This window comes from Numida meleagris, chromosome 1 (genome assembly GCF_002078875.1).
Source record: "Numida meleagris isolate 19003 breed g44 Domestic line chromosome 1, NumMel1.0, whole genome shotgun sequence".
In the NCBI taxonomy this organism is placed as follows: Eukaryota; Metazoa; Chordata; class Aves; order Galliformes; family Numididae; genus Numida; species Numida meleagris.
The window spans coordinates 159,984,736-160,006,160 of NC_034409.1; the positions used below are offsets into that span (position 1 = coordinate 159,984,736).

The 21,425-nt window shown below is 33.9% G+C and overlaps 1 protein-coding gene across 2 annotated transcripts in view; it reads right to left on the reverse strand.

The window, feature by feature from the left end:
* Nucleotides 1–21,425, reverse strand: part of TDRD3 (tudor domain containing 3) — a 103,334-nt gene that overhangs the window by 5,039 nt on the left and 76,870 nt on the right. For both annotated transcript variants that reach the window (XM_021417789.1, XM_021417779.1), the window contains exons 11-12: nucleotides 17,999–18,837; nucleotides 16,006–16,131 (exon numbers count right to left, since the gene is read on the reverse strand). In XM_021417789.1, the coding sequence (XP_021273464.1) occupies nucleotides 16,006–16,131; nucleotides 17,999–18,837 (965 nt within the window). The remainder of the gene's footprint in view (nucleotides 1–16,005; nucleotides 16,132–17,998; nucleotides 18,838–21,425) is intronic.

Genomic DNA, 21,425 nt, shown 5'->3' on the forward strand with positions numbered 1-21,425 from the left:
GGCTGCTCTCGAGGAGTTCTTCCCCTACTTTGTATAAATACCTGGGATTGCCCCGGCCCAAGTGGAGAACCCTGCACTTGGCCTTGTTGAACCTCATTAGGTTCTTGTGGGCCCACTTCTCCAGCCTGTCCAGGTCCCTCTGGATGGCTTCCCTTCCCTCCAATGTATCGACTAAATCAGAATTTATAACAAAGAGAAATGGAATTGGAAAAATTATACACTGATGGTAAATATATATTTATAGATATAAATATATTCATGCTTGAACAGGAGTTTATCAAATAGTTTCTTAGGGAAATAGCTACAATTTTTCATGTATTTATTAAATATCCTAAAACTAAACTCTAATCGACACCAGGTTTACTGGGAACGTGGTGGGAAAGTCATTTCTGGGAAAAGTACTGAGAGAAACACAGACTAAGAATATTTAATAGTTATGAATTTATCAACTGTTAACATCAAGCAACTGTAATGGAGTGCAACATGCATATAATGATGAACAAGCAAATTAGAGCAGAAAAAATATTTCATTATAAGAGGCTGAAAGAAAAATGTATACCCTGTGTTTCTTTGTGAAAAAAAAAAAGTCTTCCTCAAGAAACAACACCTCACTCTGAATCAGCTTAAATGCTCATGAACACGCATTTTGAAACTAACAGTTCTACGCAATAACCCTCATAGTAAGATCAGCTATTTAAAAGACATGTCTGTGGTCACTGCCACATTTCAAGAATGGCTATGTTTCCAGGTTAGGAAAAATAGCTAGTGATTCCCCTACTAATGAAAGTCAGCAATATCTGTAAGAAACAGAATTTCAACACAATCAAATAGGGCATAATCAAATCATTTTAGTTTCAGTGTAGCCACAGGCTGAGAACTATGGAATTTTGCCATAAAACTTACTTTTACCAGTGCATCTCTTCTATATTTTTCAGCACTAATGCAAAGATGTTCAGGGACATTAACTACCCAAAAGAAAGATATAGGAAAGCAGAGATCTAACAAAAAATCCACACATTCTGCAGTAGTTATCTCCCATCATTGACAAGGCAAACTATACTAGCATCAAGATTTAAAAAGAGAGGTTAGAAGCATGAAGTGATGTCAATACTGCAAGTTCTTTTATGATTATTTCCAAAATCTTCAATCTAAAATAAAAGAGCTTACTCTTCAAGCATAAAATGAAAATTGGATTTCACCAAAACTGGAAGACTAAATGCCAAACGTAGAACCAAAAACTAGCAATGCATACTAGTGTTTTCAAGAGACTGCAGTGAATCAGACATTAATCTTTCCTTTGTAACTTTCTTAGCTTTCAGATCTTCCAAAACTCAAAAAGATTGGAAATCAAATTGTTTAGTGCATTGCATCTCACCTGTAGCAAACTGTCTCTTTCTGAAGGCAAATATACCACAAAAATATCTACAGCAGCAAATCTCCAACAAACTTCAAAAACTATGCTGTTTATCCATTGAACTCAGCAAAAACAAATTAAAACTAGAATTGGTCTTAAACATGACCATTTGATTTAGTTGTCTTTATACACAGAATGAAAATCTTCAGATGTGTGTACTCCATCCGGTTCATGTATTTTTATTACAATAGAAAGAACAAAGTGTGAAATCACATTCTCTTTCTTTAGACACTGAAAAAAATAATGAAAACAAGCACCGCAGCAAATTAAAAGAAAGAGCTAGCAACAGGATACTTTTTTATTCTCTCCTTCTCTATGTGCAGAGCTCCCCATAGTTACTGACAGATCTGTTGAAGTCTGCCATCTTTATGTCAGATGATAATATGACATCTGTTTCTTGCATTTTACCTGTTTCTTTGATCCTGATCAGACATTTCAAACATTTTCAAAATTAATATTTGTCATGGTTTTATGATTTTTGGTTATTGGTATTCCACATCATAGCATCATCTAGCGTTATGTACCTGGTTCTCAGAAGAGAAGGACTACTACATTACCCAAGGTACTTTGCTCCTCTGTTAGCACTTCCAGTCAGAGGGAAAGATAAAAACTCGCAGATCACAAGACCTTGCTCTCTTTCTACCCGTCTCTCGTCCTGGCAGCATCTCGCTCCCCAGCCGTCTTATCGTCGGTAGTAGAGTAAGGCCTACCTTGATTTTTGGACATTCTCTCTCATTTTATTGGATTTATTAGCTTAAATTGTAATTATATTGTATTATAGTGTGTTGTTTTGCATTCCAATATCTTATTTAGTAAATAAGTTTGTTTCTCCTCAGATTGTTGCCACTGTTTTTGCTCTCAGGCCCATCTCCTTACCCTTTTTTTTCCTTTTCCCTTTCCTGGGGCATGGGACTGTGGGTCCCCCATCCCATTTGTCACGGAACCGGGCCAAACGCCCGTAAACCGTTGACAATATTGTCAAACTATATCTTTATTGACCATTGCTTGTTGTGTTACAAGTAATTTTTGTCTGTTATCTTCCATCATTTCTCAATCACTTAACCTCATCCACCGCTGCTAATGTTTCTTTCTTTTTCTTTCTTTCTTTTCAATTGCTATTTTATTCTATTTCCATCTTGCAAATTTTTTTGTGTCCATCTCCTTTATCTCAATTCACTGTAAAATCTCTCCAGCTCATATTCAAAACTGTCTTCACTATGCTGGAACAGCATCTAACCTTTGTAGGCAAAACTGAAGTTCTCTAGTGCATTCATCTTTGTGTCTTATGTTGTTCCACCTAAAAATTTCACCCATCTACATATTACTATCCTACCGAGACTTAAGTCACATCTTGAAGTATTATTAGGTGCTTGCTTTCAAATCAGCTGCTTGTGACACATTCTAATTATACAATTTCCTATCTACCTATACATATAAGATCTGATTACATTTTATAAAGTCAGCCACAACCTCTGATACTTGTCACGTCCTCAGAGTATTTTTGTTCTATTAACAGTAGAAACTTTCTATTATTGATTTCATTTAAAAAAATTGTATATTTGATTATCTCATTCCTTCAGCTTATTAAACTTTATTTGTTAAATACTCTGGAATTAGGGACTGAGTTTTCTAGTATTTGGCTACCTAGGTATCCAACGTGCAAGCAAAATTCCATCAACACTCACAACGGCAAAAAACATGGCCAACTGGCAGATTCATAGAAAAAAGCAAAGTCTACAGTGCAAACAATGAAAGGCACAAAAAAAAAAAATTCCAGCAACAGGTTAGGATGGCATCAGAGAGAGAGAGATGGATATGAGCATTTTTTAGGTATTTAAAATGGGACAGCAAAGAAGGGAGCATAAATCATCGAGAATTTCAGCCTCTATTCGAAGTTTTGCCATAAAAATCTGCTGATGCTTCTGCTATTTTATTTCCCTCTCATAAGACAGACGAGGACTTAGCAAGTGTAAAATGAGAATATGTACACACTCAGTGCTTTTTATTTTGGACCCACATATTCTCAAGAGCTTGTATCAGCACCGCACATTATCAGCTAGGCTTACTTTTACATTGAAACTTCAAGGGATTTCACAGCTATAGAACAAAGCTGTAAATTCAACATTTAATATACTTCAAAAACAAATTTACCTTTAAAATTATCAGTACTTGAGTAGGGTTATTTTGTACTTCATGAAAGGGTTTTTCAATGAATTTCAATTGCAATTCAATGTGTTAAAAATAACAGTTAAGAAACATGTATAATGGTCTTGAAGTGAATACTTATTTTTAGTCAGATTCAAAAGTACACTGGCATTGAACACTAGTAAGAATTCAGTGTTCTTGAAAGGAATTATTGAACAACTCATTCTGAACTTTTTAGAGAAAGAGGAATTTATACACAGATGTGAAATTAGCAAGTGTGGGATTAGGATCGGAAGATCTTAATCAGAGTACTTATGTATTTTTACTACAGCATGCATAACTTCCAAGAACAATTATGCGGATGACGGTAAAGAGCAAGAGTGAATTCACATAAGCTTTGGCTGCCTCTTGTTCTGCTCATGTATATTTAGGAAGCAGTTGCATCAGCTCCATCACTTTGCTATCTACAAACAGGTTACCTCCATCTATTCCTACTTAAGGACAGAAAATTTTGCCCTATCCATCTCACTCCTCTGCTAAGGTATTTCAATCAATCCTTGGAGAAGTTTTCCAATAAAAAAATAGTGTGTAACTCTCAGTGGGCTATTAAGAATGAGCAGTAGAGCCTGCGCAAGGAAAGATGCAGGAGTAGCATGAGGCCAGGAATCACGGGAGAAAGAAGATACAGAAGTCCAAGAAAGCATTTTCTTTTTCAGTAATATAAAATGACTGTTTAAGTTTGAGCTGAAATTTTAACTTCAACGCACACATCCAATGCATGGAAAAGTTGCTGGAATCAGTACAAAACCACAGTGCTTCCTTTCTTGAAAAATGAACTACACTCTTTCATCCGTATTTTGCCTCCCATTTCTTGGGCCAGATTTTATGCCTCTCTGTACTGCACACTTTGCTGGCAACAGCTGTCTTCTGCTGTTAACACATCAAATGATCTCTTGCTTTGTTTGTTAAATTCCTTTCTTAAAACTTGTTTCTTTTGCCTTATCACACAGTTTTGATCTTGAGTATTTTAAGTATTGATTTTTGCAGTTTCTACTTACCTACACTTGTATCAGTTGAAAACAGACCGCACGATTTTCCAGATATATTAAAAAACACAAAAGTAAAAAACAAAAAAAAAAACCCCACCATAACATAGCCATAAAGAAAAATCACAATTTCCCCATAAAAAGCTAAAAGTAATATTTAAAATTGCAATATATAGTATATCTGATATTTGGAAGAAAAAGCATTGTTTGAACTGTCTATAGGATTCCAGCAAACTTCTAATAAAGCTTTATCTGAATATATAAATGGATTCTTCAAATTCCAGAACAACTAAGAAGGAAAAGGATTTGGGGGGAGGGGAGGGGAGGAGACTGTCATTTAGTAAAAGATTAAGTTTCAAAGTTATATGTTCTTAGAGCTCCTTTAGGGTCTAATTTCAAAAATTGCTATCAAATGAGGTGTGAAAAGTACATATAAAAAAGAAATTACCACTAATGCACATTTTTCAAGAATCTTAATCCAGGACTGACTTTGTGACATGAGCATTTTTTTAAGCATCTATTACAGAATAATTCAATATATTTGCTGATAATTTTCTTCATGAGTTATGCTTATTGATTAAAATAACAGCTCCTCTTGCAATGTAATCCTCCATAAGAGTAATCTTTGTTAGCCTGAAGATGTTCACAGGGTTTTTTCATGGCAACATACATATAGCATATATTAGACTGAGTCAATAGCCATATTAATTTCTGAATTATGAATAAGAAGGAAAATCAAGATTCAAGGTTATTCTGTGAGATATGCACAGTGATAACCCCTCACTGCTGTCAGATGCTTCATACAAACTCTTAGCCCTATTGAAGTGCCTTTAAAGGGGTCAGAGTAGCATTACATTTTAGGAAAGTATGTTATAAGATGTTACTGTAGTCTATCACTTATGAGTAAAACTGCATATAACTAATTGTAAGGGTATGGCTATACTTAAATATTTTTTAAATGTTATATAACTACTTAAGTAAAGAACATTTTATAAATTAACCTTTTCATATACCATTTAAAATATTAACGAGAAGATCCCCAACTATTACTGTTATTTAGCTCATTGCTGGATATTTTGAAGTGTGCCACTTGACTACAAATACATCTTTCATAAGCAAATACTCTACCTTCAAGTTCTGTACAAAACCTTTTACATAACACATTCTGTTTTTCCTAGTGTGAGAACAGTCAAATCAAAAAATGACTGACGATTTGTTAAAATAAAGCTGCCATAATGCCAGTTAAAACCAAAACAAAACAGAACACATGCAAATCACTTATTTTCCTGAGAAGGGTATGCCTGTGTCTCCACTGAACGCATATGGGGCACAAAGAAAATATGTTTCTAACTTTGGTACATAAAACTAGATGGTGTGGAAATGCACATTAATGTCTGAGGCTTTTTATTTTCAGAACCAAAACTTCCCACTGACACTTCCCTGACCAGTCTTTAACATCATAAGTAAATTAATAAATGATAACAAATCAGTTGATTTTCACTAAGCAAACATTGGAAGTCAAATAATGGTTATTTTTGCACAGTCCTGCAAATCAGATCAAGCAATTTACCAATTTATAATGAATTGAAGGTATTAAGTGTATAGTAAATGATTCAGAAATCTTGAAAAACACATGGATATAAAATAATAAAAACTTCAATTGAATTTATTTTCTTTTTCCTCTGCTGAAAAAATAAGTTGTGACAAGATCAGCTGAGCTTTGAACACGGCTTATTTTTGATAGATAAGGTTAGGATAAACTACATTCTGAGTGAGACAAAAAACATGTGATAATCAAATGATGCGAAAATTGCCGATTCTTCAGAAAAATCAAGAAATGCAAAACAGATGGATGAATAAGGAGATGAATTTACATACTTGGAGCTGAGACTGCTAACTGCAACACGACAGTTAGCCTGGACTCAGGCATCTGAACTTCTTGGTAATTCATTGCTTTTCTTCAACTCTGAAGACAAAGCACTCATTTAGTTTCTAAACAAACTGCATACCAATTACATTCCCATAAAACTAGGATAGTGTAAACCTGGGGCATGATCATCCTACAGACAATTTGTTAGCTCATCTGTTCCCTTTAAGGGTATTGCATAGGTTATTCACAATTGTGTTCATTCTCTATAGCACAAAAATAACTCTGTAAAACTCTTCTTGTCAGGTTTGGGCTTGTGATGCAAACATTCTCTCATGCAAGTTGTCACTTTGATCTCAACACAAAAGAAGTCATAAATTTTAAAAGTTCTTCAGAATTACATATTTAAGCCACTCATACCACATCACAAAAGCAAAACAGAAATACTAAATTCTACCAGTAAAAGTCTGTTCACAATAAGCAGTACCAACATCCAACTATGTAAATTTAAAGTTTATTTTTAAATAAAAGTTTATTTTTAAAAGAAAAGGCACTGAAGTGAACTCTGCAACAGAAAGAACATTCACTCAGCAGACACATCAAATTTTCTCTCTTCAGCAAGAAAAAAAAAATCAACAAACAGGAAATGTATTTAAAAAATAGCTAACATATAACACATAGCAACATGAAATTTTTGTTACTATCAGGAGTAACCATCCTACGTTCTGGATGATAACAACAAATTAAGTGTCCATATTCCCTTTTCTCCCATAGACAACACTTAGTTCTTCCCTCCTCTGCTCCTATTTATTTTTTTAAATGAACAGATCCACCCAATTTTTCAGAACATCAAGTTGAATGATGACCTCAAGAAAGGTTTGGTTTATACAGGCTATACAGTAATAGACCTCAACATATTGCCACAAAGAGTACATGAAAGTCTATGTTCAGCATTCAGCTTTCTTGCACTAACTGCATTCTTAAGCAATTCATACACTTCTGAAGGGGAAAAGATGCACTTACTGTTCTGCAAAACTTAGTATGTAATCAGAAAATTCTGTCAACAAATATTCAGGAGAAAAAAAAAACGCTAAGTGGCGGTATGAGTAATTATCTATGCTCTGCTGCTAGGGCATGAAACCACCATGAAAATCCAAACAGAAGGAGATCAGTGTTTCAGTGACATTTTAGGTGAATTTTTTCAATTTTCAGCAGATGGTACGCATAACAACAGACACTCATTGCATTATCAGTAAATATGAATTACCAAATATAGCAACATTTCTGAAAGAATTATGTTCAGGATAGTTAAAAATGTATTCTTTTGCATACGTATAAAACTAGTTTTCACAGGAACATGATTAGTATTTCAAGGATTATGTAGTATAAATGTTGGAAAGGTATACCACACAGATGTTGGGACTTTATTCATAAAAAAAAATAAAAATAAAAAACCACATAAGGTAATACTACAGGCCTTTTCCCTGATGATACTGTTAGGTAAGACATTGCTCTATGCCTGATAACCTAGCATTTATTCCTGCAATACTGTATCTAGTTCAAGTGTCAAATAAAATTCAAAGTGAACACTACTAAATGAGGGCTCAAAGTAGAGCTATAAAAACAGCTAAAGGACTGGCAAAAATTGCTTTTTATTTGAAGACTTTAGTGACTGGAACCACTTACCAAGGTAACATGATGAATTCTTATTTTCTGCAACCTTTATATTAAATAACACATTTTAAAATTGCATTATACTTCTAAATGTAAATATTCTATAATAAATACAAATTAAATTCAGAGAAGTTCTGTATCCTGTTTTGTAAAGTATAAGGCTGACAAATCATTTTTACACATTTCAGTTTGTCTACTTCTTTACACCTGAAGGATTGGAAATATTAGAAAGATAAGGAAAGCACTAAAGTGAAAAGTGTATTTTAATTACAAAAATATCATTCCATGAACAATTAGCCCTCTTAACATGCCCCTAAGTATCCTAAATTTCGCTATGAGTTTCCATTAAAAATTCTCTAACTACAGTTAACACACAAGAGGTTTCTCAAAATCAAACTAAGATAACACAGTTGCCTAGATAGAAAGAATAAAGTTATATGTAGCCATGTATGTTAAAGAACTCAAATTTAAATTAAGATGAAGTGGTCATCTAAGTGAGTAACTTAGACGTGAATTTCAGCATTCCTCATGACTTTATCACCTCCTGAGTCAGTCTTTTTGTAAAAATAAATAAACGTATTTGCACAGTCAGGTTTAACAAAAAAAGTACAACTTGACTAACTTAGCAAAGATATTACAAGCTTTGTGTAAAGTTTAAGCAAACATTACCTCTTTATAACTTTGAAAATCTAGATGTATCAACCAGATTCTAAGAAGATAAACAGATTTTAGCAAACTTGTCAGATGAAAATATTTCCTTTTCTGTTTATGTAACCTAAAGATACTCTAAGGAAATCTGATTTACTACTGCTGCTCTTTGACAATGTGAACAACTACATCTAGCTCAGGCCTACAATTGCACTCATTTAATAATAATCTGTTATTTTAAAATTACAAGGGGGAAGAAAGTGACAATCTACGAACAACTGCTTTCACACTTAACATACACTCATTACCTTATGGAAGATGCCTTGTTTCAAAGATATTACTGGTAATGCTTGCAAGTCATCAAACAAGGTGGAAAAAACAAGTAGACAATAACCATGTCTGTACATGGTAGTTACTTCACTGCAAGTACAGTGCTTCAATACAATATGTGCTCTACGCAATGTAAGGGAATATGATCTGCAGTCATATACACACATTCCAGTACAAATTAGAATTGTCATAGCTTCTCTTCTGCAATATCAACCCAATCGGTACCCCGTCTCTCTTCCTTAGAGAGCAGCCAGTGAAGAACAACTATATAAATATATAACTTCTCAATTTTCCTCTAAAAATACCTTGAATTAATTAGTAAAGGTGAATAAACTTGGAACAATGAAATGTGAAAGAGGCAGAGAAAACAGGACAGGAACAAAGATGGCAAGTACAGCCCAGACATTTTTACACATCTAACCTCTTTTACATACTTCAAGAGGAAGAACAGTGTCTAAACAAGACAAACTTGTGTTCAACCTCAAAAAACTTAATATAGAGAAAGTCACAGAATGAGAATATAAAGAATGTTTATCATGTAAAAGAATAAAATACAGTACTTAAAATAGGTTAAGACATGCTATTCCACAACACAAGTCACATTAAAGAAGAGTGTTTGGTGAGGAAGACTCTCAAAATAAACTACACGAGGAGCCCACAAACATGGTCTCCAAATCATCATTGTATGAAACTACTTTTAACAACAGGAGGTAAAAATAGCAGAAGAATGTAATAAGTATCCTATTTTATCAGTCCCAACTTTTTATAATAGCTACACAAACTCTAAGAAGAATGCATCCTTAATCTGATTTGTGCAGCTGACAATTTGCAATGATATTTTACAGTCTAATGAATACAAAACACTTGACTAAAAGAAAAAACATTCTGCAATGTCTGATAAACATTTGCCTAATGATACAGACAGAAAATGGAAAGCCATTGTTTTATGCCCACTTAGTGCAAATTACCTCCTCTCAATTGAAATCTGCCTGCTTTTAGTTTATTAAAAACTAAAATGTGCTTCCTTAATCACCTTTAAGCATCAGTTATTACATTTCAGCTATGGGCCTGTAATTTTCAGGGGAATAATTAACCTGAGTTGTAATCATCCATCCGTATTCCAACACGTACACAGGAAACTACAGTCTGAGAAACAATCTACTTTCTCAGAGGGCAGAGGTTCTAAGGAAAAATACTATTGATTCATCACAACAAATGTTTTCCATAATGCTTGCCTCTGAATTTAAGACAAAATTCTAAGTTAAAAAGTTAAATAAATAACTAACTAAATAAAAGAAGCCTAAGGTTTATTAAGTTTTGTCTCAGTCTAATAGGATAATGGAAACTTAAGTCCATATATTACACATATGGAAAATGAGGCACATCACTACAAAACAAAGGCCTAAATCTAAAATGCTTTAGTAAAGGAGAAAAGATAAAAGTTTTCTGGAAACCAAGTTAATAACCTTTTAGATTAAAAAGAATTTATAAATATGCAGCATCACAACCTGAACAAAGAGTAGTTCAAAATATTCAAAAACAGAGTCTTCATAGTCTGTAAGCAATTACGAACTGTAAAATGATTGTAGCAATTTTCTTACAGGACAGAAGCCAAACAACCAGAAATATAAACTTGTTCTGCTGCTATTATGGACAGTTTTTCCACAGTAATCTTAGAATTAGTTAATTAGATGGTACAATTCTCTTTTAACAGCCTCATTTTTACTGTAGTCAATAAGGATAAAAGCTAGATAAAGATCCAACCAAGACACATTTATCTACTGCACCTACTTAATTACTTAAATAGAAAAACCTCGTGCCTGACGCAAAACTCAAAAAAAATCATATTGTGATGCTAAGACTGTTCAGACCACAGAGCCACAGCAAATGGTACCGAACTGTTGAAGTAACTATTTCAGTGATATTTATCAAGACACTAGAACGGATTCAAAATCTACATAAAGCAGCAGAAGTCCTCTCTGTCCTAAACATATAGCTGTAACCCTTTACCATTTAGAGTTTTTAATATGGCTAGATGAAGGCTTCCAACACCTTTATAATGCTTATATAACTTTACTTCTTCACTTACCTGGAATGTGATGTGTATAAGAAGGTCCTAAATTACAGTTTAATTTAAGAGAATTCAACACCTTTAGAAACACAGTTCTATGAGCTACAATACACAACACTACAAAATTTAAGGTCTCAACATACAAATTAAGATAAAATGTCTGCCAGAATGAATTATCTGTAGATCGAGACTCCCTGCTATTTTGTTTCCTCAATTCTTTCCTTACTGGGGGGTCCAAAACAGGTGAGTTGCAAAGTCTCCACAGAACAAAACAGACTGTAGAAGAACTGGAATTATACATAGTTTCATTTTTATTTACATACATTTATTAAAAAGATTTTTATATAAATAATAATTTATTTGTAAAATAAATTATTTATATATCATTTATTTTGCCTTTTTATCTCTTTAAGCAGAAACGCAGTGCAAGATTCAGGAAGATCAAATTAAGCTAAACTACAGACTTCACTTTATAATTAGTATTTTTAAGTGAAGAACTATGAATTCAGCTCTAGTTTATTTTGAGAAGAGTCAGAATAAGGCCATAATACATGCAGGAGGGAAAACTACAATCTTTATTTCCTTCATACAATCACAGAAAACAATAGAAGAAGCGTAATCACAGTGAAAACAGAGGAAGATGGCCTATCAAATAGAGGAAACAAGCCTCTGTGAAAGGGAAAGCAAGGACCTGGTTTGGGAAAAAAAGTCACAAGATAAACAGGCTACATATTTTTTGTTAAATTACTGAGGAGATGAATCCTACAAGTTAGAGAATCAAATTAAGACTTTAGGATTAAAGTATTATCTTGACTTTATTTTTTTTTCCAAAGAACAGATTATTTATGTAAGTCAGGAAGAGCCTTACTGTTGCATGCTTTGCAGTTATTATAATCTTAAATCTTTTACAAGTGAAAAAAAAAAAAAACCAACAACCACCAAGAAACAGGCAGTTCTTATTTCTACTATGGCTTTTTGGTGAATTTTGCTGCTGGGATTATATTATTTTCATTAAAAGACCCCTACTACATTGAGGGAAATAGAAGGATACAGTGTTGCAGTGTTACACACAAGATACTAGAAAAACTCTAAAACAGTGGAATCCAAATATAACTTTATTACTAAAAATATTTTTGAATTGCACACCCCAGATACATTTTGCAAGCACTAAGTAAAAAAGTGATTTTAGTGCTCTTACATATATTTATATGGCTACTGAACATGATTATTTAAAAAAAAAAAACAAACCCATTAGCTTTTTGATTTACCTTATGGGAAATACAGCTTTATCTTCTATTCTTCCAGCAGTCAAAAAGATAAACAGCAGGTGTCAAAGGGACTGAAAACTTGCAAGGACTCAGCAAAGTAGGTGATGGACAATATACAATCAGTTACCAAGGAATCTTAAAAGCACCTAGTAACATGTTTTCCATTATAGTGGAAAACTTGGGTGTTATCCTGATAATGTCAGGCAACCTGATCTACATTCAAGGAAATGAAAAAAAAAAAAAAAAAAGTGAAACGAACCTGTATTCTTGTACTAATGTAGTCCAGTTCAATGTTATAGTCAGTGTGAATAGAGGAAGTTACATTAATCCTACTAAAATTACTAAAAAGAATTTTCATTTATTCATGATTGTTGATCATTATATAAAGGTTGCCAAAGGTATACCAGAAGCCCAGGTATCAGGTGGTTAAATATTAATTAAAAAGTCACTGTGATGTTTACACTTCTTGGATAAAAACTTAATTCTGCATATGAGTACTAAAAAGTATCCTGGAGAAAGCAGTAAAGAATAAGGAAAATCAAAGACTAAAATACATGCCTCTAAGTCAACTCACAAATCTTACTAAAGCTTTCCTTATTGTCAACAATTTCTTCAAAAAAAAAAAAAAGACTCAGAACATTAGGACATCAGAACTCACTCACTCACTGCATATCTACATTAGTAACAACAAGTCTTCAGTACAAATGGCTAAGAAGGGCCTAATGACTTAGCCCACCAGAGTCACTTGGAAATACTGAAATAAAACTAGGTGTCTCTGGTTGAGCAGTGGATTTGACCACGTGACCTCCAAAGGTCCCTTCCAACTTCAACTGTTCTGTGTGACTCTGCATGTCTATGTGAAGAACATGTTTACTAACAACCTAGATACAATATTCAAATAAGCACAATCACAAAAAAAAAAAAAAAGACTGGAACAAGGTCATTGTTACTGATAAATTCATCAAAGAAAACTAATTAGTGAATTCAGTTTAAACTTTTATTCTCTTCTAAAGAGGAAATATCATGCAGTTAATTCTTTGTCATAAGATTTAAATAGCTATTGAGCAGCATGAGAACTCTTTTGTATTTGTGTGCGCTGTCTAGTTTCAATATATTAACATGAATACCAACACACAGATAAATGACTAACAGTGTTCATCTTAGAAGACAATCTTGAATATCATGTGATCCAAAATTGCAAGCAAAAATGAAAATTAGAGATATCTCCTAAACACATTAAAAGGATGAGCAAGATTCTAACTAACGTTCCCCTAGAGAATTCCTATAGGTGCAAGGAACTTTAAGCAACAAAGCAGAAAAAAGTCAGAAAGAAACCATAATACTTCTATTTTCTGTTAAGATGACGGTTGGCATTTATGACACATAACTTTAATTATCTACATTTAGTTGTCTGAATCTAAGCTATTCATCCAGGCTCTCTTGACAGAGAAAGAATCTTGAGAAAGGTACCCTTTATTTCTGAATGGACTGAAAGACTTCATTTCTCCTGAGTAACAACTGAAAAAGCCTCAATGGCTAAATCAAGATGCAGCATTATATTATGACCTTGTTATTACAGTGGCAGAGTCCTCTCTCCATACATTCTCCCACCATCCTGTGTCAGCTTTAAGAAACTCAAAAATAAAATAAGGCTGAGGAGAAAGCATTCAGTCTGTTTCAGCTCATCCTGTGGCTATGAGACCAATGATCCAATATGGAAGGAAAGGGAACAAAAAAAAAAAATCAAACAGTTGATTAAATATTGGCATAATTAGGAAGCGCCACTGTTTCACGTTGGTACCTCATCATTAGATCAATTTAGTCTTAACATCTGGCCAAGTTCTCAGATCAAGAGAGATAATTTTAAAAGAGTTGAAAGTAAAATAAAAGTCACTCCTTAAGATTACCATCAAAGATGAGGAAAATAAGTCTAGCAGTGCCCTGTGCTGCACTAAATAAAGTATTACCAGCAGCAAGAAAGTGTTCCCCTCTATTTCGCACTGGTAAGGTCACACATGGAGTGCTGCATCCAGTTCTGGGCTCCTCAGTACAAGAGAGACTCCAGCTCAGGACCGTGAAGACGATGAAGAGAGAGGAACAGCTCTCCTGTGAGGAGAGGCTGAGAGAGCTGGGCGTGTTCAGCCTCAACAAGAGGCTCGGGGGAAAGCTAATCACTGTATATACAGGTATAAATACGTGAAGGTAGGGTGCAATAAGGACAGAGCCAGGCTCTTTTCAGTGGTGCCTAGTACCCGGACAACAGGCAATGGGCACAAACTGAAATGTGGGAGACTCTAAGCATTAGAAAACACTTCACTGTGTGGGTGAAGGAGCACCGACACATGTTGCTCTAGAAAGGTTGCAGAGCCTCTCTCCTTGGAAATATTCATCTGGACATGGTCCTGGGCAACCCGCTCTAAGTGTCTCTGGTTGAGCAGCTGATTTGACCATACGGCCTCCAAAGGTCCCTCTCAACCTCAACCATTCTGTGTAATTCTGCGTGTCTATGTGAAGAAAAGGTTTATTAACAGCCTAGAAACAAGATCAAAATAAGCACAATCATACAGGAGGAAGCACTGTATCATTGCAACTCAACTAGTGGGATAAAAAGAGAAAAAAAGTCAATTTCCACAGACAACAATGCATCAGCTCAGAAGTGCTTCAGATGCCTTTCTAAAAAGGCCATCTCATAGGCCATAAGGGCATCTGAGAGGTACAGGCAACAACATAAATTTGAAGTCCACTGGCAGAAAACAGTAGTTGACTGTTAACAGCCTCTGCAGCAGTTGTAAGACGCCTATATGACCCAGAGGTAAGAAATGAAAATAAGCACCGTCAGCTCGTCATTAAGGATTCAAAGCACAAATACATATACTTCTTGTGCATCTTTCTATCATAAGAGTAAACAGCAAGTAACTGCAAGCTTGTTTGTTTTTTTAAACCAAAACATATTTCTCTTTCCATGACATTCAAAAATAAAGCCCCTTGAAATTCAGCTACCATAAGGCTAATACATTCTAAATCTTGTAAAGCAGATTTCAAGGGATAAACCTCCCCCATAATATTCACCAAAGAAATAGTTGAAAAAAATAAAATTGTGATACAAAATAAAACTATTCAAACAGATGTATTTGTTTTAGCCATACGTTCAAACGCAGTAAAAGACTTCAGGATATATATTTTAAAGATTGTTTACTAACCTTTAAAAAAATACAATGTACATGAAATAAAACAATAATAATCTGTATTTAATAGAGTAAGCGCAACTTTCAGAGAGAAAATATGCATGGAACTGTTTAGCTGACAGGTCAATTAAAGTATTCACTTTAGAACAATACAATTTAAATTTATTACATATAAAGAACACTACATGATAAAACACTTATGATCATGAAGTAGATTCATACAGATAACTAAAAGATTTTGTTTGTGTATTCGCTTATCTATTCTTCTACACGTGCAATTAGCACTCATTTGCCAAGTTATGTACTTTGTACAGACTGTGTAGTTTATATCTTTGTATACAATTTGTTATCACATACCCAGGTGTCTGCATGAATAGGTCTGATGTTGCTGAGAAGAACCTCTTCATAATTTCCATAGTCACAGAATTTAACAACTGCAGTCATTCCAGAAGAATGAAGAGCTTCAACTTCTGCCCGGTAGAACTTAAAAGAGAAATTTTCATAGGTCATAAAATACTACCTGATGTGCCACAAATAGACTGAAAACAACCTCTTCATTTTTACTCTCCTCCCTACTCCTTCCCTTGGTCAGCATTTAAACGAGTAAAATTGGTAGCAGAGAATGGTATATTAAACTTTCACATGTCCCATGACTGAAAGGTTGGGGCTGAATGTATTTAGAATACTCACTGAAAATATCTGCTACTAAGGACATTACACTGAACATTTAAAAGACCTGTTTTCAAAGACAAACTAATCATTAACACAAATGATGTTGTATGTGAGAAATACTACTGTAAGACCTTTTTTTTTAATTACTGTTTAAATATGTGCCTGCTAGGCACTTACTTGCACATATATAATGTGTAACTATTTTACCACAATCTAAAATATGACGAAAACATGATAAAATTGCCCCTTCAAAAATTCTTCCTTTTTTCAACACTTTCTTTTCATCATTTTTGCAAAGAAATCAACTGTTTTTGAAGATATTTTTCTTACTGAACACAAAGAAATCATTATCACCTAACATGATTAAAACTCAATACTCTCTTTCATCGTCTACTTTTAAAATTATCCTAGATGTGAGCAGCAGCATTTGTTGTAACTATTAAAAAACCAACAATCATAACAATGCATTGAATACTTTCCAGGCAGCAGTGTTGTATCTGCTTATTTTGCAAGTTTTATGCTTTCTAGAATTTCAACAACACATCTCATAGTGACATAAAGCACTTCTCAAGACAGGAAATAATTCCTTAATTTGCCATTATATTTCAAACTAATCCTTCCATCCAAGATATATATTCATATTTAAGCGCCAACTCACTACATGTTACTGCTATCAAAATTTTTGCATGACTTATTTCAGTCAAATAAAAGAGAAATAAAGTCACACTGCTGAGCTAACAGTACCTACATCCTGTAAAAAAAAAGTGAACAAAGAAAAAAAACTTTAATAGCATAAACTTTAAAATAATATAAAGAAAAAAAAGACAGAAATGGTGGGAATACAACCTATTCAAAGAACAGTAATATTTAAGGTCACTAGAAAGGGTCAAAAACTGAAGAAACTAAAGAAGTGCACACAGAATGCCTGAACAGAAGATAACAAATCAAATCGCCTTTTTATTTTTCCCTAAAGCAAAGGAGGAGTAGATGGAAGCAAAGTCTCTTGTCATAAAAGAAATCTTATTAATTGGAAGAGGAAGTATTTAAGCTTTAAAAAAAAAATCAGTAAAACAGAACTGTCATGCATCACACTTTATTTGTTGCACAACTTCTTCAGCTAACAGCGATAATAAAGAGCAATCTTTTTGCAATGACTGAAATAAGGGATGAATTTGTTTTAAACTGTTTCATTCCTGCAGACTCTGGTATTCTCTTGTACTAGCGAAGGCTGCACAAGGTCTTATTCTAGAAAAAGGCATTACACGTCTACAGTTAAGAGACTACTCTGGATAACAGGGCATCCTGGTCTTATTCCTTAGAAAGCAATGAGGACACCTAGACTCATATTAATTCATTCAAATTTTAAGCACTTACATGAAAAGTTTCAGTTAGGAGTCTAGTCATCCCATATGAGGGAAATAGCCACTGTCAAGATGATTTGAGTCACTCACTTTCAAGAAATTAATACAATCTAAATATCTCCTTTTAAAACAAACAAACAAAAGAAATCACACAAAAAAACCAACAGTAGAACACAAAGCCAGCCACGAAGCACAGTATATACCTACGAACACTGTATACACCTTTGCCTTTGTGCTGGTATGCTAAGTCTCTCTCAAGTATATAAGAAAACATCAAAACTTTAATTTGAATTACTTGATATTCGGCAAACACATACCTTGTTGTCTTCCCAATAAAGAGCAAAACATTCATCCCCAGGTCTCCAGATTTTCCCATACTCTGCAGGAATCGATGGTTCCATTATTTTCTCTGGTTTGATGGGCCCAGATCTTCTTTTGGGTCCAGTATTGTAATACAAAATTTTATCATCATAAGATGGAATCACAGTAGGTCCTGACAATTTGATAGGCCCTACTCGTCTTCCTTTCTGATGATGTTCTGTATCGCCATTTGGTATAGAATTAAAATTATCAGTTCTACCAGGGTTGTGGTAATCATTATTCACACCAAAATGTTGCTCATTTTTTACCATAAAGGTTTCATTACTTATTGTTCGTGCTTTCCTATCACAAAAATTTTCAGAATTGTGTATTTGATTTTCCCTTTTCCCACGTTTCTGGTTATTGTTGTCTGTAGTATCTTGAGCAGCAGAGTTCTCCTTGAATTCTGTGAAAGACACCCCTTTTCCTATTCTGTTTTGCATATTGTTATCCCTTTTTTTAAAAGAAATATCACTCTGATGAGCAGCTATGGGATAACCCAAATCCTTTGGCCTATCATTTCTAGGATAATGTCTGTCACTTTTAATTTTCTCATCTGTCCAGTGTTCTAAAGAGTTGTGCCTTTCAGGACCTCTGTTTCTTGGTAATCCCCCACTTTCCAAAGCCTGCCTTGAATTCTGAATATCTCTTTGAAAACGAGGAGGCTTCTCATTCCTTGGTTGTCTCATGTCATTGCGAGTAATATGCCTTGAATGATTCTCTTTGATGCCATTCTGTTCTGTATTCATAACTTTGGGCTGTACTTGATGTGGTGACTGAAATTGCAATTTTGGTTCTATAAAGAAAAAAAAATGATTATATATATAAAATATAGAAATAGTGGTTCAGATCCTAAATGATAAAGTATTATTCAGAAAAGCAAGCAGTATTTACTTCTTCGATAAATAAACGGAATTGTCCATTGAAATTTAGCAGATATTTGAACTGTAGTTACTAGTTAATAGAAAACACAAATATTTGTCTTGGTGCTACTTAAATTAGCTATTATTAAATGAGTAACAACCATTTAAGAAAGACAAATAGAATTCTAATGTGAAGAAAGGAAGAGGCAGGAAACTGAGGAGAAAAAAGGAACAGTGGTCATCTGAGAATTTCAATTCAGTAAAAATAACTTGCTAACAGCTGTTCAGGATTAAAATAAAGACAAGAAATAGAATTGATAAAATGAATTCAGTAGACAAACTAGAGCTAATGGGAATAGCAAAGTTGTCCATAATTCTGAAGACTCTGATCAATGAGCCATAGCGGGAACTATTCAAGTGTAACCTTTAAGAGATTCCATCAGAACTCTAACTGATGTTAAGTAAAACAAAATTATCATTTTATCATGATTTATCATGGACTTAATGAGAAGGAGTAAATTTTCTGTTGGAGTGTGGGGTAGGAGAAGATCATGGAGCTCTGTGAAACCTACTATGGATCCTTTTTTTGTTTTGTTTTATTTTTAGGGGAATGTGACACTTTTTAACTTTTTATGAAATTTAAGGGAAGAGCCAAAGGAGGTTGTAGATCAAGATGGATCTAAGAGGAACAAGTACAAGAAACAAATGAGCTAAAAAAATAACACTCGTGACAGAAAAGGCTGTTACTGAGAGTGTAAAAATTCCATTTCAAAATTAATGACAAGGGGAATGATCTCCTGGCAAAGAGTTAAGAACAATACGAGAGAGCAAGAAATTCTCTGTCAAGGAAGTGTTTATAAACCTTCCTGCATGGTCGGCACATCCTTTTGTCATGCATCTCCTGCAGACAAGGAGTGTTCCTGTGCCCATAAACAAAAGGGTAACTAAGTTAGGAGGGATCTGGTGTATCTGGTGAAAGTGGAGGCAAGCGTTCATGGGATAGTGATATTATACAGCATCATTCAAACCACTAAAAAAGTATTGTCTGTAATTATGGAAAGAATATCTGAAGAAAAAAAGGATAAATGAGTTTGCTCAGAAAAATGAAAAAGCAGTCTGGAAAAAAGGTTTTAATCAGATACTATGAAAGTTCAATCCACACAGCTAACATAGTTGATGGATAACATACAGGTAATTATATTTTATAAATATCTATTAGGAAAGCAAATTTTGATAGCTCTCTATGTAGCAAGAAAGGTTTATTATGCAACAGTTAGAAACCGAGTATAGAAAAATCAGTTCAGAAATTAAAGGTTTGTTTTTTTTAAATGCTGGTTTTTAATTGTTGAAGCAATTAACCTTGGAACAGAATTATTTCACCTCCTTTAAATCCCAGCTGCATATTTAAATTTGCATTTCAGTCATGGCCCAGCTGCTGGTGCAAGAAACAGAGACTACAGCCTGTGACTTGCTATCACCTCCTGAGTTCTTTTAAAAAGACTATCTAGACGTGCCACTTCTCGCTTGCTTTTTCTGTGATCCCATTATTTTTGTAATTTGTTCCTCAGGAGATTCATTTTAACAGCAAGAGCATGAAACATTCACCAGAAGCTCAGCACGTCCATTTGGAAGATTGAACAGGTAATTCTGCACAATCTGAAGACGTTTGGGCTTCGATCAACACTGTGATCAAAAACATCATTATGTTTATCACCAACTTTCCTACCTAATAATGATAATATTTTTTTTTTTAAAGCAGTAATTGTTAAATTACGTATTTTCTTGAATCTTTCAAAGGTGTATGTGTCTGCAAGTTTTTTGTGTCTTCGGATTTTGAGAAGATAAAAGCATCAGCTTGTTCTCCGTCCCTAAGAACTAAAGAGAGATGCAGTATCAAAACATGCCTGGTCCTCAGCAATTTTATATTATTCCTTAATTAAGTCAGAGCTCTTTATTCTATTTTGTTCTCTGAAAGTTTCTGTGTTTACATATTTAAGCTGGCAAAGATGGATGAACTGTTCCTTGTAACCAAAGAAAAACAAGAAGATTAACAGAAAAATCATTGTGTTCAGTAGCAGAAATAATTTAAGGGCAAGCAAAGGAAGCCATCTTCCAGAAATTTTGTCAACTATTTCTGTTATCTCTCACACTCAGCAGGCTTCTCTGTACAACCCAAACTGAAGCTACTTAATTTCAACACAAATATTTTCAAAAGGTGGCACCAACCAGTCATAGTTAAAAATAAATAATACATAAACCTGTAGGTTTTTTTTTTTTAGAGTTCTTTGCATTTCACTTAAATAAAGTATGTTTATTTAATATTATATTTAGCAGTTAAGGAATTAGTAGTTCATGCGAGACTCTAACACAATACCTCTGACAGCAGTAGTTACTTAAAAGTAAAAAACTATTTCAGTATCTGAAAAAATGATGTTAAAAATCTCACAAGATATCACAATACAGAAGAGTAACACACCGTATTTTAACTTATTTGTGAGTGTTAAATAACAAAGCAAACACA